The sequence below is a fragment of the Alnus glutinosa genome, chromosome 4, assembly GCF_958979055.1.
Source record: "Alnus glutinosa chromosome 4, dhAlnGlut1.1, whole genome shotgun sequence".
NCBI lineage: Eukaryota > Viridiplantae > Streptophyta > Magnoliopsida > Fagales > Betulaceae > Alnus > Alnus glutinosa.
The window spans coordinates 33,002,960-33,019,591 of record NC_084889.1 but is presented as its reverse complement, the minus strand read 5'-3'; the positions used below and the strand labels follow the sequence as shown (position 1 = coordinate 33,019,591).

Here is a 16,632-nt window from a genome sequence, read left to right as displayed (position 1 = left end):
AACCTAATGAAGCACCAGGTTCCAGGCCTTGTTGGCGGTTAGGGCAAGACTTGGGTAGTTATCCTTTGCACCTTATTCATAGTGTTCTTATGCTTTGGGGCTTGTGGCTTATGTTCAATTCATTCGGCCCAAGTTTAGGGCTTCTGAGCCAGTACTCGTGATTTGGGCTGGCCAAGTTTAGGGCTACTATCATTGTTATAGTAGGATCAAAATCCTACCTTTCTTCATATCGTTATAGTCTTTCTCTTTTTTCTTTTTTTTAATTAAATATGGGAAAAGGATTATAAAGGTAGATCTTTCCCACTTCTTATCCTAATGAACGAAAAGATAAGAGATCGTATAGGAATACTTCTAAAAATATGATTGGAAGCGGCCCACTTAGCTAAATAATGTGAACGAAAGTTAATACTGCGAGACATTTTAAAAACATTCCAATTATAAAAGGAAGATAAAACTAAACTAATATCTGAGATATAATTAGCAAAAGACCAAGAAGATAAAAGAGGAGGATTGTTGATAGCAAGAATAGCGTTTTAGTCTCGAATTAACTTATTATTATTTGAAAGATAAAAAATCATTATCTCAAGAGAACTCCTTTTTTTTTTTTTTTTTTTTTTTGGATGAATCAAAGAATTTTATAAAAGCTCAACCATCTACACAAGCTAATAATCACTAGCCCATAAACCTCGAACAGAGGACACTATCCAGAATGACCTATACAACCATTACTACTGGAAAACAACACACCTATACCAGAAACTTTTGTAAATTTCAACTAATTACAAACTTTATACATTTATTTAGTTTCTTAAAAAATCCCTTAGCAAGGATTCAAGTACAAACTTCCTATGTAATCTGTTTAACAATAGCCTCCTTAATTCTCAAATTGTTGTTGTGCACCAAAGCATTTATTTGTTGCCAATGATGATAAATGCATGCACCTAAACAAAGTTTACCAAGACTAGTCTGTAAACCCTTCCCCCAGAGCTTAGCAATGCTCCAAATTATAACCTTCTCCCATTCAGACGGAATGTCAGTGAAGAGACACGTAGACATTAGTGTCCTCCATATCGCCATCTTGGATCGAATTGACTTATACCATAATATTTTTTTCTCCAAATTCGTTTGATTAATTAAAAAGTTGGTGATTATGTCAAATCACCAATTATCCCAAAAACTTAAGCTGATAGAAAAAGATAAATTTAATCATTTAATCAATACTTTAACACTCCCCCTCACGTATGGGCTCAAACTCCCTTTTTAATAAGTAAGACCCAACACGTGGAATATTTAATTGAAATGAGAAGTAAATGATGAAGTCAATGTTCAAACTCAAAACCTTTGTTTTTATACCATGCATGTTAAATCACCACTTATCCTAAAAGCTTAAGCTGATAAGAAGACGTAAATTTAATCATTTAATAAATACTTTAACAGATTAGTCTTCAGACACTAATTAAACTAGAAATTTTAAGTCCCACAATGCAAATGTGAAACTTAACTAAATAACCGCTTCGTCCCCTATAAACAACATGGTTGGTCACTAATTAGGCAGCAAGCAAAGAAGAAAAATGAGGAAGAAGATTGCCTCTTTTGTTGTAGGTACCAATTGGATTCCAAGGTGTCGTCGTCGTCGTCGTCGTCATTACCATCACCATCACGGCTTCTCTGAAAGTTGAACTAAGTCGGTTGAATTATACACATATAGGGGGTACCTATAAAAATGGATTCGTTGACCAAAATAAATGATCTCAATGAGAATTCAAAAATAATGCATATCTTGTAGGGAAAATGTTAGATTTACAACACCAATACAACAAATGTACAACAATCCCTCACATGAGGGTGGGTCCCACATACTAGGGCCCACCCTCATATGAGGGATTGTTGTACAGTTGTTGTATTGGTGTTGTACAAGAATCAAATCCCATCTTGTAGATGCTCTGTTCCAATAACAGCATATAAAGCAAATCTTGTCTTCTCTGAAACTAAATGTACAGGCTTATTGATATCTATTTAACACAAATTAGTATTTGAAACCTCTTTATGATGGCTGAAGCAATCAGGAATCCTGCATAACACACATGTAATATATATTATATTTATATAGTATATATTATTCCTTTTTGGTTGTGGCCTTTATATCACATTTACGGTGTCTATTATGTTTATTATTTTAATAATAAACATATACGGTATTAAAGATATTTCTATTAATTAAGATTACCGTAAATATAGAATCGGTATTATGGTTAATTCTATTTATTTAGATTACCGTAAATATGGAATCGGTTAATTGATTTTAAAATCAATTAACGATATTGTTTCCTTGATGGAAGGAGACAATTAAGGTGTTTACCATTTTGAGGGTCCCTGACCTAGCCTATAAATAGAGTGCCTGTGTACACCATCAGTACAGCCATCAAGCAATAGGCATAGGTTAGAAGATCTCTCATATTTGTTCCTAGAAGTTCTGAAGAAAGTGCTTGAGCAACAATGGCCGGAGGTATGCCGAAACTCTACTTTGCTTTTATTTTTCCGCTGCGCATGTTAGGTTAAAATAATTCATGTCTAAATTATTTCTATCATGTGGTATCAGAGCCAACCTCTGTGCTATTTTGCTTAGCATACAATTTTTCTATGCGTTATCAATATTGAATCCAATATTTTTTTGTTGTCAATATTGAATAAGGTTTATTATTATTTGTTATTATTCATCATTTTTTGTTCACACAATATTGCAATTCAGAATATTGTGTATACTATGATACTGTGATGAAACGCATGATTTCTGTGATTTACTGTTCATTGTTTAATATGACTGTTTTGCCCCTGCTGGAAACCCCTATGCTTGCCATTTTTTATGCCCCTACAGTAAAACGGCGACCCTTGGGCCGCCGTTCTGGCACCACAAGCAGCGGCCGAAAGGCCGCTGCTCCTGCAGTGAACGGCGACCTGGGTCGCCGTTCCAGCACCTAAGCGGCGGCCCCTTGGCCGCTGCTTCTGGGTAAACGGCGACCCTGGGGTCGCCGTTCCGGTGCTACAAGCAGCGGCTGAAAGGCCGCTGCTAATGCAGAAAACGGCGACCCTTGGGTTGCCGTTCCAGTACCCGGGCAGCTGCTCCTCGGCCGCTGCCTCTGCGGGAAACGGCGACCCTTGGGTCGCCGTTTCGGCATCCTGGGCAGCGGCCTTTCGGCCGCTGCTTGTGCAGTGAACGGCGACCTTTGGGTCGCCGTTCCTGCTGTCCCAAACAGCAGCGGCCCTTTGGCCGCTGCTTCTTCAGCTCACGGCGACCCACAAGGGTCGCCGTGGTCGTCAAGGGCGGCGGCCTCTCTTGGCCGCCGCATAAGGGGCGGCAGAAAGGGGCGGCGGCGGGAGAGGACAGGGGCGGCGGCTGGGTCCTTTTTTCTAGCCTTAGGGTTTCTCAACCCATCTTGAAAAAGACGGGTCGGGTCGGGTTGTTAATCGGGTAGGGTTTAAAACCCAATCCCACATCAAGTGGGCTGACCCGTATGAACCCAACCTGACATTAAGTGGGCTGACCCGCGGGTCAGCCCAATCCAGAATTGGGCCTGTTCAACCAAAAAAAAAAAAAAAAAAAAAAAAGGGGCTTTATGGGGTTTAGAACTTGGGTTCACTTAGTGTAAAAGGGCCTAAAGCCACATTCTAAACCATTAGGCTAGGCTATAAGCTTAGTGTGTTATCTTAATATCTTTTATTAGGGTTGAAGTTTAAATTATTATGTATTGAAATAATTTGTTTAATACATAATTGTATATTTATAAATTGTTTGATGCCTAGACCTAAGGGATAATTAGCAAAACCTAATATGTTAATGTGGGTTTATGACGCTATCTGAGAATGCAATGTCGGGGAAAGTTCTGGCAAGGAAAGTCTTGGGATTTAAGTGTGTCCGGTGTGACCCCCCTCACTTTCCTGGGAGCTCATCTGCTTGCACCTTGGAGAATGTTGTTTACCTCATTTACGTGTTGGTTTGTTTTGTTCCTAGGGTCATTTGTGGGCATCTATAAAGTTATTAGATGTTAATGAAGTCGCAATTATTATGATAATTTGAGAGAGCCAAAGCATCTCAATTTTGAATAATAATTGCATCAAGTTTAATTATATGAACTTCATATGGAAAAATTAACATCGTATTGTAATTAACTCATAAATTTAATTACCTATCCCCAAAGGGATGGTTTTTATTTTTATGACTTAATTAGAATAAGATAATAAATTTAGTATTAAAAATAAAAATTATCTCGGTTGCCCAAAGGTACGGGGAATTTTTATTTATTAATATTTTAAATTTATTGGTCTTATTAATAAGGAGTAAATTTCATGCGTGATGCAACCTTTGCCCAAAGGTAGGTTGAAATTTACTATTTAAATTAGCATTGGCTGATTTAAATTAAAGTAACTTCATAGCACTTAAGTAGTTTTGTTTTTCCTTGGTTCTTGCAGCTATACCTGCTGGATTATTTGACGGTACTTTTCATGTTCCAAAACTCAATGGCAATAATTTTGCTGAATGGAAAGAGAACTTACTCTTTACATTAGGGTGTTTGGAATTAGACATGGCACTCCGGACGGATGAACCACCCGCTTTAACGGATACTAGTACTACACTAGAGATGGCTAAACATGAAAGGTGGGAGCGATCCAATCGCCTCAGCTTAATGTTTATGAAATCTCACATTGCCAAAGGCATTCGGGGTTCTATCCCCGAATGTTCTAAGGCTAAGGATTTTTTGAAAGCCGTTGAAGCACAGTTTGTGAGTTCAACTAAAGCCATGGCCAGCACTCTAATGAAGAGACTATCAAGTCAAGCCTTCGACAGTTCCAAAGGTGTGCGTGAGCACATCATGGAAATGAGGGATATAGCAGCTCAATTAAAGTCCCTTGAGGTTGAGATTTCCGAATCCTTCTTGGTCCATTTGGTTCTCAACTCTCTTCCTCCTCAGTATGGTCCCTTTAAGATTTCATACAACACACATAAGGATAACTGGTCAATTAATGAACTCTTGACCATGTGTGTTCAAGAGGAAGAGAGATTGAAACACGAGAAACCGGAAAGTGTTCACTTGGTTGCTCGTACTAAAGCAAAGACTAAGAAAGGCAAGGCTGCCCACCACTCCAAGAAAGGAAACAAGCTGTCAGTCAAAGGCAATAAGGATGCTTGTTACTTTTGCAAGAAGGAGGGGCACATGAAGAAAGAATGCCAGAAATACATTAAATGGCTGGAAAAGAAAGGTAATCTCATCTCTTTTGTATGCCATGAATCTTTTTTTGTTGAGGCTCCTTGCAATACATGGTGGATTGATTCTGGTTCTACAATCCACATTGTGAATACATTGCAGGGATTTCTCAAAACAAGGAAGCCGATAAGAAGTGAGCAACGTGTTTACTCAGGAAATAAATTGTTCTCACCGGTCGAAGCAGTTGGGACCTACAGACTTATTTTGAAAACTGGATATGTACTAGACCTTGAGAATGTTTTTTATATTCCATCATTTTCTAGAAATTTAATTTCTATTTCAAAACTTGATGTATTTGGATACGGTTTTTGGTTTATTAACTCAATTTTCAGTATTTTTAGAAATAATAATTTTGTTGGTGGTGGAATAAAAATTGATGGTCTATACAAACTTTCTTTAGATCCCAACTTTGAGAACAATTATTTATCGTTGCATACTGATATTGGCATAAAGAGAAACCTTGTAGATGAGAACTCCGCTTGGCTATGGCACAGGAGATTGGGACATATCTCCATAGAGAGAATCAAAAGATTAGTAAGCGATGGAGTTTTACAAACTCTTGACTTTACTAATTTTGGTACTTGTGTGGATTGCATAAAGGGAAAGCAAACCAACAAGACCACTAAAGGTGCCAGAAGGAGTTCTGAGATTCTAGAAATCATACACACAGACATCTGTGGACCTTTTTCTACTCCTTGCCTCAATGGTCAAAGATATTTCATATCTTTTATTGATGACCATACGAGATATATGTATCTCTACTTCCTAAATGACAAGGCTGAAGCGCTCAATGCCTTCAAAACCTATAAGGTGGAAGTGGAGAAACAAAGGGAAAAGAGAATCAAGATCGTAAGATCTGATAGAGGCGGAGAGTACTACGGTAGGTACACAGAAAAGGGACAAATGATCGGTCCATTTGCGCGATTCCTTCAAGAAGAAGGTATTGTTGCCCAATACACAATGCCTGGCACACCACAACAAAATGGTGTTGCAGAAAGAAGGAATCGCACACTTATGGACATGGTCAGAAGCATGCTTAGTAATTCTGAATTACCTTTATTTTTGTGGAGTGAAGCCTTAAAGACTGCCGTGTATGTATTAAACCGAGTTCCATCCAAGGCTGTCCCCAAGACACCTTTTGAATTATGGACTGGATGGAAACCAAGTTTAAATCACGTACACATATGGGGTTGTCCTGCTGAAGTGAGGATTTACAATCCGAACATGAAGAAACTTGACCCAAGGACAACCAGCGGTTATTTTATTGGCTATGCAGAAAACTCAAAAGGATTCAGGTTTTACTGTCCTTCTCATAGTACTAGGATTGTTGAGTCTATAAATGCAAAGTTTCTAGAGGATGCTGAACCTAGTGGGAGTGCTCATCCACAAAGGATAGAATTAGTGGAAGCACGAGAGTTGGCCAGATCTCCTCCTCACAGAGGAAGATTGATTGTATTCAGGGAAAATCAGATTGATTATCCTGAGCTACAATCAGTTCTAGAACAACCGGCTCATGAAGAACAAGGAGATCAATTTGATCCTCCTGAGCCACAACCAGTTCTAGAACAACCAACTCATACAGAACAGGTTCAGAATGAATCTACTCTCCCATTGCAAAATGCAGAGGAAGTAGAATTAAGAAGGTCCTCTAGAATAAGGAGACCAGCAATCTCTACAGATTATGTTGTATACCTCCAAGAGTCTGACTTTGATGTTGGACCTAAGGATGATCCAAGTATGTTTTCACAAGCCATGAGTGGGGATAACTCCACATTATGGTACGATGCCATGAAGGAAGAGATGAAATCCATGGCCAAAAACCAAGTCTGGGATCTCGTTGACTTACCAAAAGGAGCTAAAGCCATAGGCTGCAAATGGGTTTACAAAACCAAAAGGGATGCTTCTGGTAATGTTGAACGATATAAGGCTAGACTTGTGGCCAAGGGTTTCACTCAAAAGGAAGGCATTGATTACCATGAAACCTTCTCTCCAGTATCAAAGAAGGATTCATTTAGAATAATCATGGCATTAGTAGCTCATTTTGACTTAGAGTTACACCAGATGGATGTGAAAACAGCATTCCTGAATGGGGATCTTGATGAAGAGGTTTATATGAAACAACCTGAAGGCTTCGATGATGATAGCAAGAAAGCTTGCAAGTTGAAGAAGTCTATATATGGACTAAAACAGGCCTCCCGTCAATGGTATATTAAGTTTCACAAGGTTATTACCTCATTTGGATTTACTGAGAACCTTGTTGATCAATGTATATACCTTAAGGTCAGTGGGAGTAAAGTGATATTTCTAGTCCTGTATGTAGATGATATTCTACTTGCAAGCAATGATTTAGGTTTGCTACATGAAACTAAGCAGTTACTCTCTCAAAGCTTTGAAATGAAGGATTTGGGTGAAGCCTCTTATGTCATTGGCATAGAGATTCACAGAGACAGACAACAGAAAGTTTTAAGACTGTCTCAGAGGGCCTACATTGAAAAGGTTTTAGAGAGATTCAAGATGAGTGACTGTAAGTCTAGTGTGGCACCTATTTCTAAAGGAGAAAGATTCAGTAAAGACCAGTGTCCCAAAAATGAGTTGGAACAACAGCAAATGAAAAGTATCCCATATGCATCTGCAGTGGGAAGCCTGATGTATGCTCAAGTCTGCACCAGACCTGATATTGCATTAGCGGTTGGAATACTGGGACAGTACCAAAGTAATCCGGGATTAGAGCATTGGAAAGCTGCCAAGAGGGTCATGAGGTACTTGCAAGGAACCAAGGGTTACAGTTTGACTTTCAAACAAGCTGATAGTTTGGAGGTCTTTGGATATACGGATTCAGACTTTGCTGGATGTATAGATAGCAGAAAGTCTACTTCAGGATATATCTTTCTTCTAGCTGGAGGAGCTATATCTTGGAAAAGCAGCAAGCAAACTATAGTTGCTACATCTACCATGGAGGCAGAGTTCATTGCATGCTATGAAGCCACTACACAGGCATTGTGGTTAAGAAACTTCATTGGTGGACTAAAGGTTGTCGATTCAATAGCAAGACCCATTAAGATCTTTTGCGATAATTCTGCTGCAGTTTTCTTCTCTAAGAATAACAAAAGTGGAAGCAGAAGTAAGCACATCGACATCAAGTATCTTAGTGTTAGAGATAACATTAAGAGACATGAAGTTTCTATTGAGCATATTAGTACAGAATCAATGGTTGCGGACCCCATGACAAAAGGTTTACCGGTAAAACAGTTTAAAGGTCATGTGGACCATATGGGACTTGTTGATTCACTTTGTACTCCTTTTTGATCTATAGACATAAAGTTAATGAAATAAAGTTTATTGTGCACATTTGTTAATTTTTATCCATGAGGATAAATAAAGTTGGACCCGAATGACTTATAGGAAGTTCATTCATAAAGCTTGATTATCCATAAGGTACTCATGTAAGGAGTGGTTTACATTGTGATACATGGAAGGGACAACCTACTTTTATAATGGTTTTACCGCCATGATTCGTGTGAAACACTTCTTAACTGAGTTGGAGGATTCCATAAAAGATTGGCCAAAACTAAAGAACCTAATACCATATGGTCATGTGTTATAAAGTCCAAGTGGGAGAATGTAATATATATTATATTTATATAGTATATATTATTCCTTTTTGGTTGTGGCCTTTATATCACATTTACGGTGTCTATTATGTTTATTATTTTAATAATAAACATATACGGTATTAAAGATATTTCTATTAATTAAGATTACCGTAAATATAGAATCGGTATTATGGTTAATTCTATTTATTTAGATTACCGTAAATATGGAATCGGTTAATTGATTTTAAAATCAATTAACGATATTGTTTCCTTGATGGAAGGAGACAATTAAGGTGTTTACCATTTTGAGGGTCCCTGACCTAGCCTATAAATAGAGTGCCTGTGTACACCATCAGTACAGCCATCAAGCAATAGGCATAGGTTAGAAGATCTCTCATATTTGTTCCTAGAAGTTCTGAAGAAAGTGCTTGAGCAACAATGGCCGGAGGTATGCCGAAACTCTACTTTGCTTTTATTTTTCCGCTGCGCATGTTAGGTTAAAATAATTCATGTCTAAATTATTTCTATCAACACAAACCCAAAGAAAAAAGAAATCCCGAAATATGGCTGTCCTCCAGTATTATTCGTCATTGCTGATGCCTTTATAACCCAATTATTATAAACCAAAAAACTATAGAAGGACAAACAAGACCCTCAAATAAATCAATATTAATTTCAAGGGGTAATAAAAATGCTCAAGTGAATGAGCCAGGTTGTGAAACTAACATGGCTCGTGGATTATAAGCATGGTGTAGTTGGTTTCACAACCTGGTTCATTCACTTGAGCAATATTAATTTCTACTCAATGCATTGAAATTCTAAGGGTAAGAAGCAATAATATTATGTGTACAACCAAAATTCTCTTGTAATGAAAAAAAAAAAAAAAGAAAATAGGAGCCTAAATAAGTCAAGCACTTACATTATTATAACCCAAGCGAGTGACTCTTTCTCAAGTTCTGGGGGCGATTTGATTGATGTAATTGCGATTCACCAAGAGGCATATCCTCTACATCTGAAATCCTTAGCAAATTTGCCATGTTGGTAGAGTCCATCACAAGGGTGTTGACTGTTGAGAAGCATCTCATGTCTCACCTTTTGACTTTGCTCAAGATTTTGTACCTTCAGTATCATTTCATTCTCACATCTCAGCAGCGAAGAATGCCTCTTTTGTTGTGGGCACCGATTGAATCGTCTTCTAACTTCTTCTAAAAAAATTGCTAATGACACACACCCCTCCGCCATCACAAATTGTACATTTGAAGGAATCCCCAAAATTTCTCGAAGTTGCTTGCAATTTATCATTGTAAGGACCTCCAAATGTTGCAACTGATAAATGCCATTTGGAATATTCTTGAGGTTTGTGCAATTGTTTAGAGATAACCTTTTAAGCCTAGCGAGATGCCCAATGGATGAAGATAGTTCTTTTATACCAGTACAACCATTGAGAGATAAGTACTCTAAATTTTGCAATTGATGAATGCTATTTGGAAGATTCGTAAGGTTTGTGCAACCACCTAGATTTAATGTTTTAACTCCAACCAAGTTGCCAATGGATTTAGGCAATTCCTCTATACCAGTAAATACAAACTTAACATACTCTATATACTCCATTTGACACTCAATTTCAGGAAAGTTCTTAAGCCTTGAGCAACCCCCAACAACAAGACGTTCTAGAGATCTCAACTTGAAGCTTCTTGGAAAAATTCTAAGATTATAGCAGCAATCAAGACTCAAATCAACAAGCTTATCAAGGAATCCAACAGAACAATGAACCTCAACTAAATTTTTGCAACCATCAAGATATAATATCTCTAAATTTGGAATCCTTGAAATATCAGGAATTTTTTTAAGGAATCGACAATAAGAGAAATTCATAGCTGTCATATTTTGGAAATTCTGTCAAGAAAAAGAGAAAATAACTTAGTTTGAACTATGAAATAAGTTTACAACATAATTGAAACCAAGAAATATTAAAAACAATAATTAATTTTACCTGGAGTCCATTCAATTCCTTGAGGTAGCTATAACACATATTTAACTCAACAAGGTTCTCTCCACAAAAATTGGATGGCAAAAATTCTCCAGAATATTCAGGCCAATCAAGCAATCTTAACTCATTAGGGAGAAAATTAGACACTCCAGAAAAGCGTGCATTACAATTTATAAACATTCTGAGCCTTTTCATCTTCTTGAAAGCTTTGGGACTCAAGTGTATTAGGTTTGGTGCAGGAAAATCTATCAATATGCCTTCAACTTTATTTGTTCCCTAGCAAGACAATGTATATAGTTAAGTGTACTTGCAAAATCCTAACATAAAGTTCTCCATATTTTAACACTTGGTAGAACTATAATTCTAGTATTGTTTGTGTATATTATACTTTGCAAAAACAAACAAGTGTATACTCCATCAGTTTGTCTTCCTATATTGCTTTTTTTTTTTTTTAAGATTTTCAAAATGAGTAATTTGTTTATTGGAATGTCCTAAAGTAACTAATCATAACATTCTTACAATGTCTGTACAATATTGTGTGTACAAGATGCATAGGTTACACACCCATTGTGAGTGTGTGTACAAAGTATGTGTGTAAAGTTTTCAAAATTTTGTTTTTGATTTTATATTTTTTAAAAGATTTCTTAACAAAGTAAACATTGAGAAATGTTGTATGTATGGTCCACAAATAGAAACACATTGGTTAATAATGAAAAATATTTTAAAAACCAAAAATGAAAAAGTGTTTTTAAAACAAGAAAAAAATAATAATAATAATTGTTGGACGTCGGCCTCCACAAGTGGCCCCCATCCCTCCACTTTAAGGGGGGAAGTGGGTCTCCCCCGCCCCCCTCCCTCTGTGAGAGGAATGCAGGGGGTGGGTCTCTATCGCCACTTCCATTGAAGGGGTGACCTCTACTCATGGAGGCTGGTTTTTTTAAAAAGAAAAAAATATATTTTTTTCATAAATAATAAGTTCTAAGTTCTACATACTTTTTTCTTAAAAAAAAAAGTTCATTATAGTCTTTAAAACTCCTAATTGGAATTTTTTTTTTTTTTCTCGAGGTGGGATTAAGCTTAGATGTTCTCCTTCTATTATGAGCATCACTAATATTTACATACATATTCAACCTTGAAGTCCCAATAACATCTAACTTCAAGTAAAATTGTTATTTTGTAAAATATCAAACAAAATTTTTATTTTGTAAATCTCAAGAGAGGTCTGATAAATAGACTATCCCTGTTATTTGAAACAAGTTTACAAATGATTTTATGAAAACACAACCAATTAAACAGGCGGACTCTATTGCATGTAATTATGGTATATTTCATGTCAAAAAAAAAAAAAATTATGGTATATTTTTCATTTGGGTTTGAAATTAAATTCATTCTCTGTGTGTGAAAAAAGCCCCCTCAATTATTAGATTTTTTTTTTTTTTAAAAAAAAAAAAAAAAAAAAAAAAAAAAAAAAATCCAACAAAATGACATCCATGACAGTTTGATACATCAAACTATCATTTTATGTCAAAATGTCACTCTATTAGAGATGACCGTCAATTTAGATGAAAAAGTAGTCCCATGACCACTTAGAGAGAGAGCAACCCAAGGGTGGCTGAACCACTCTCAAAACCAAATTTCCAAGTGGCCAAGCCACCCTAGAGAGTTGGGAGTGGCTCGCGAGCCACCTCTCAGCCTCTTGTGTTTTTCTTTCTTTCTTTTTTTTTTTGGAGTTCAGTATTTTAAGGGTAAATTTGACTTTTTAATGATGAAATAAGGGCATTTTTGAAATATTTTGGTCATAGCACATAACCTTCTCCATCCAAACTGACAGTCAACACTAATGCAGTGGCATTTTTAATACAAAATGGTAATTTGATGTATCAAACGGTCACAAATGTTACTTTGTGTGGCTATATTTTTCCCAAAAAAAAAAAACTCAATATTTTTTTTCTAGCTTTTTTTATTATTTTTTTATGAATAATATTTTTCTAGTAGCTTAACTTATGAAAAAGAAACAAATGCAAATTATAAAGTATTTTTCACATAAGTCTTACCGTATTTTCTTTTAGGACATGACGAACATCTTCATGAAACCACAACCTACTACGTTCACCAGGTTCGTTGGGTGACTCCAGTCGAACAATTTCTTTACCCATTTCTTGCAGCAAGTCATGCATCACCAATATTCCCCGAAACGATTGAGTTATGAGACACTTATCCTTTAACTCTTCAATACCACTATCTGAGTGGAAACCACAATAGAGTAGTATTTTTTTGACATATTCTACATTCTTTCCTTTAAAGAAACACGCAATGTGAAGAAAAATATTCTTCGCATTTTCATCCAATCCATCGAAACTTATTCTAAGTCTTTTTTGAATATCAATGTGAGGAATTTTTTTGTACTCGCCCAATTTACTTTTCCAATAAAGCATATCTCTACCTTTTAATGTCGAGCCTAGCACCACTAAAGCTAGTGGCAATCCTCCAGCATAATGTACTGCATCTTTAGTGACTTCCACATAACCATCATTAGGTTTGTCTCTACCAAATGCATGACAACTAAACAGTTGAAGAGCTTTATTGTCATCCAATTCCTTCACCTTATAGGTTAAAACTTTATGCTTACTTAGTAAATCTTTATCTCTTGTTGTTATGATGATTCTACTTCCTAAACCAAACAAATCACCTTTTCCAATTATCTTGTCCAATTGGTCTAAATGATCCACGTCATCTAGAACTAGAAGTACACTTTTTCGGTGAAGCCTTTGCCCTATCAAAGTAATTCCTTGATCAACATTGTCAACCATTGGACTTGAATCTTCTAGGATCTTATCAAGAAGTTTCTCTTGCAAATGGACCATACCCTTTTGGCCAAAAGTTTCTCTAATATTATCAAGAAAACATCTACTTTCAAACTGTGAAGCAATCGAGTTGTAGACGGCTTTTGCAATGGTTGTCTTACCAATTCCACCAGTTCCAAAGATCCCCAGCATGCATGTACAGTCCCTCTTCTCTATATCTAAAAGCGACTTCACATCTTCTACGTGCGACTCTATTCCAATTGGATACTGGGCAACTTGAAAGTATATCTTTCTTGCTAATATCGAATTCACCCATCCAATGATTTCGTGAATAAATTCAGGTTCATTCCTACCAAAACAAAAAGATAAAAAAATAAAAAAAAAATAATAATAAAAACAAAACACCTAATGAGTTACTTTCGCAATATAAAGAATATAGAATATGATATAAATACAATGATTTCTTTTTTCTCCGCAAGAGATGACAATGGTATGCTATGAATTACGATATAACACCTCGGTTTCATATTGGAAAGAGATAAATAGCTCATATAGAGTGAGTGGTTTATAAAAATACTCATGGATGCGAAGTTTCAAATTGCGTAGTTACTATGTGAAATTGGACTTTATTATAGATTCTAGGAAAAAAAAAACTCCAAATTGACTAGTCATTTTGGGATGATAGCGCAGATCGGACTAGCGTTTTTTCCTAGGTCGTTACAAATAGTATCAGAGCCACATATTAACGCCAGGCCATATAGTATTGGAGCACCACATGACATGGCTCTGACAAGGACGTCAAGAGTTTATGGGGGAAGTTTATAACACCCTAGTTCTATATTGAAAATAGATGAATAGCACACATAAAGCGAGTGGTTTATAAAGATACTCATGGGTAATAAATCTCACATTGCTTAAGTAACTAGGTGAAACTAAGCTTTATAATAGATTTTAGAAAAAAGCTTTAAATTGACTAATTTTTAAGAGTGATAACACATATCTAACTAACATTTTTTCCTAGATCATCACATATGATGTAAGGGATAAGGATAATCTTCTCCTCCCTAAATCTCTATCCTCCCAGTGACTACAAGTCCCCATTATCATAAGGAAAAAAATAAAAAATAAATAAAAATCTGGAACAATCTAGAAGGAAATGTGCAAAAGTGGTTAGAAATACTTGTTCTCCAAAGGCATCCCGGACAAATCGGCCACTTCTTTTAGGGCTGTCTTCCATATCTGCACCTTCATTACATCACCCTTAAACTTTTCTTCAAGTTCAGCGAATGCTTCTCCAAAACTATTGGTTTGATGCCGTACTTCTGACGGATTTACATGGTAGAACAACGACAGAACCTTTTGCCTCCTTGTTCTTCTACACTCGAGGATCTTCATTAGCTCGTCTAAGCACCAGTCGGATGATGCATAGTTTTTAGAGAATACAATGACCGAAATCTTTGAATTTTCAATAGCTTGGAAAATTGCTTGTGAAATTTTCTCTCCTCTTCTAAGCTCTTTATCCATGAAGGTGTTAATTCCCTTTCGGTGCAAAGCATCATATAGATGGGCAGTAAAAGTTGTACGAGTATCTTCACCTCTAAAACTCAAGAACACATCCCATTCCTGAATGGAAGACGAGGAGGGAGAAGAAGATGAAGAAGCTCTGTGGAAGGCCATGGAAGCAGTTGCAAGAGAAAATGGTTGTTTTTTGCTAAACGGAGGATTATTTTAATTAGTTTATCTTCAATGTGGACAAAGAGGAAGGTACACCTAATTGGGGGCAAGCATAAAGGTCAATGCCCAACGGCTCAGGCCGTAGACTTTGGGACGTAATGAATGGATGGTTGAGGTCATGACTCATGCCCAGCATAATAAATCAACATTTTAAAGTATCCGTTCATATGTCTTTAACCCATTTTCATGGGAAAGGGATCAAGGTGATCACACTTGGAGTATGGAAAGGAGTTGATATTAGTGATCACCAATTAAGATTCGGATTCTCAATAATTACTATTCGGATAGGTTCTCTCACAATTATTTACCTAATTAATTAAACGGCAAACAATCCGGACATACAACTATACCGGGTCTCAATCCCATAGAATATATATGTGAGAGATAAAGAGTTGAGTTCAAGCTACTAATTACACCACTTGACAATTTTCAATTAGACTAATATTTTCTCTCATGCAATTTAAATTTCACACCAATTTGAGATTATTTATTATTCAATTTGTAACTCATTTTAATAGATTCTTGTAATATTAAAAAGAGTGTTGTTGTGGACCTGTAACTATTAAGAGCACTAGCAGCAGATTCCCAACCATTTTCCCTATATTTAAGGAACAAAACTACTTTTTACTTCTCTATAAAAAAATATCCCACAATAGATTCCCTTACCTTTCTCTATATCAATTAAATATTATTTTTTTACTCTTATTTTATTATTTTTCTCTCTTTCTTACTTTTTCTCTCTTCCCCATATCAATTAATTGTACTTATTTTATATTAAAATAATACATAGGGAATGAATAATAGACATGTATACATTGGGAATCACTATTCATTCCCAACCCCCTCATCTAAATATAGGGAATTTGCTGTGGGAGGTTTTTTGATGTTTTTCATAAAATTTTCCCTAAATATAGGAAAAGGAATCAATATAGGGTAACTGCTACTAGTGCTCTAATACAAGTCTCTCAAAACCTGGCTTGAAAACTAATTAGTTCTCGTGACACTCGCCGCATAACCACGTGACATTTATTCATAGTGTTCTCTATGCTTTGGGGGCTTGTGGCTTATGTTCAATCCATTAGGCCCAAATTTAGGGCTTCTGAGCCTTTACTCATGATTTGGGCTGGCCCAGTGTATTGGGTATTTCATTGTTATGGTAGGATCAAAATCTCACCTTTCTTCATATCGTTAAAGTCTCGAATGAACTTAATATTATTTGTTACATAAAAAATCATTATCTCAAGAGAACT

At 36.2% G+C, this 16,632-nt stretch overlaps 1 protein-coding gene across 3 annotated transcripts; it reads right to left on the bottom strand.

Annotated features, from left to right (window-relative positions):
• Nucleotides 1-1,449: 1,449 nt before the first annotated feature.
• Nucleotides 1,450-15,341, bottom strand: LOC133866993 (disease resistance protein RUN1-like). Of its 3 annotated transcripts, none has more exons than XM_062303664.1 (5): nt 14,829-15,341; nt 12,899-13,997; nt 10,848-11,120; nt 9,774-10,750; nt 1,450-1,715 (listed from the first exon to the last, which is right to left on the bottom strand). In XM_062303664.1, the coding sequence occupies exons 1-4, from the start codon at nt 15,323-15,325 to the stop codon at nt 9,842-9,844; spliced, it is 2,778 nt and encodes a 925-aa protein (XP_062159648.1). In that variant the 5' UTR covers nt 15,326-15,341; the 3' UTR covers nt 1,450-1,715; nt 9,774-9,841. The 3 variants fall into 3 exon arrangements, with proteins under 3 accessions (XP_062159648.1, XP_062159649.1, XP_062159650.1); XM_062303665.1 differs by having other exon boundaries at nt 1,450-1,668; XM_062303666.1 differs by lacking the exon at nt 1,450-1,715 and adding an exon at nt 1,940-2,071.
• Between the last annotated feature and the right edge of the window lie 1,291 nt (nt 15,342-16,632).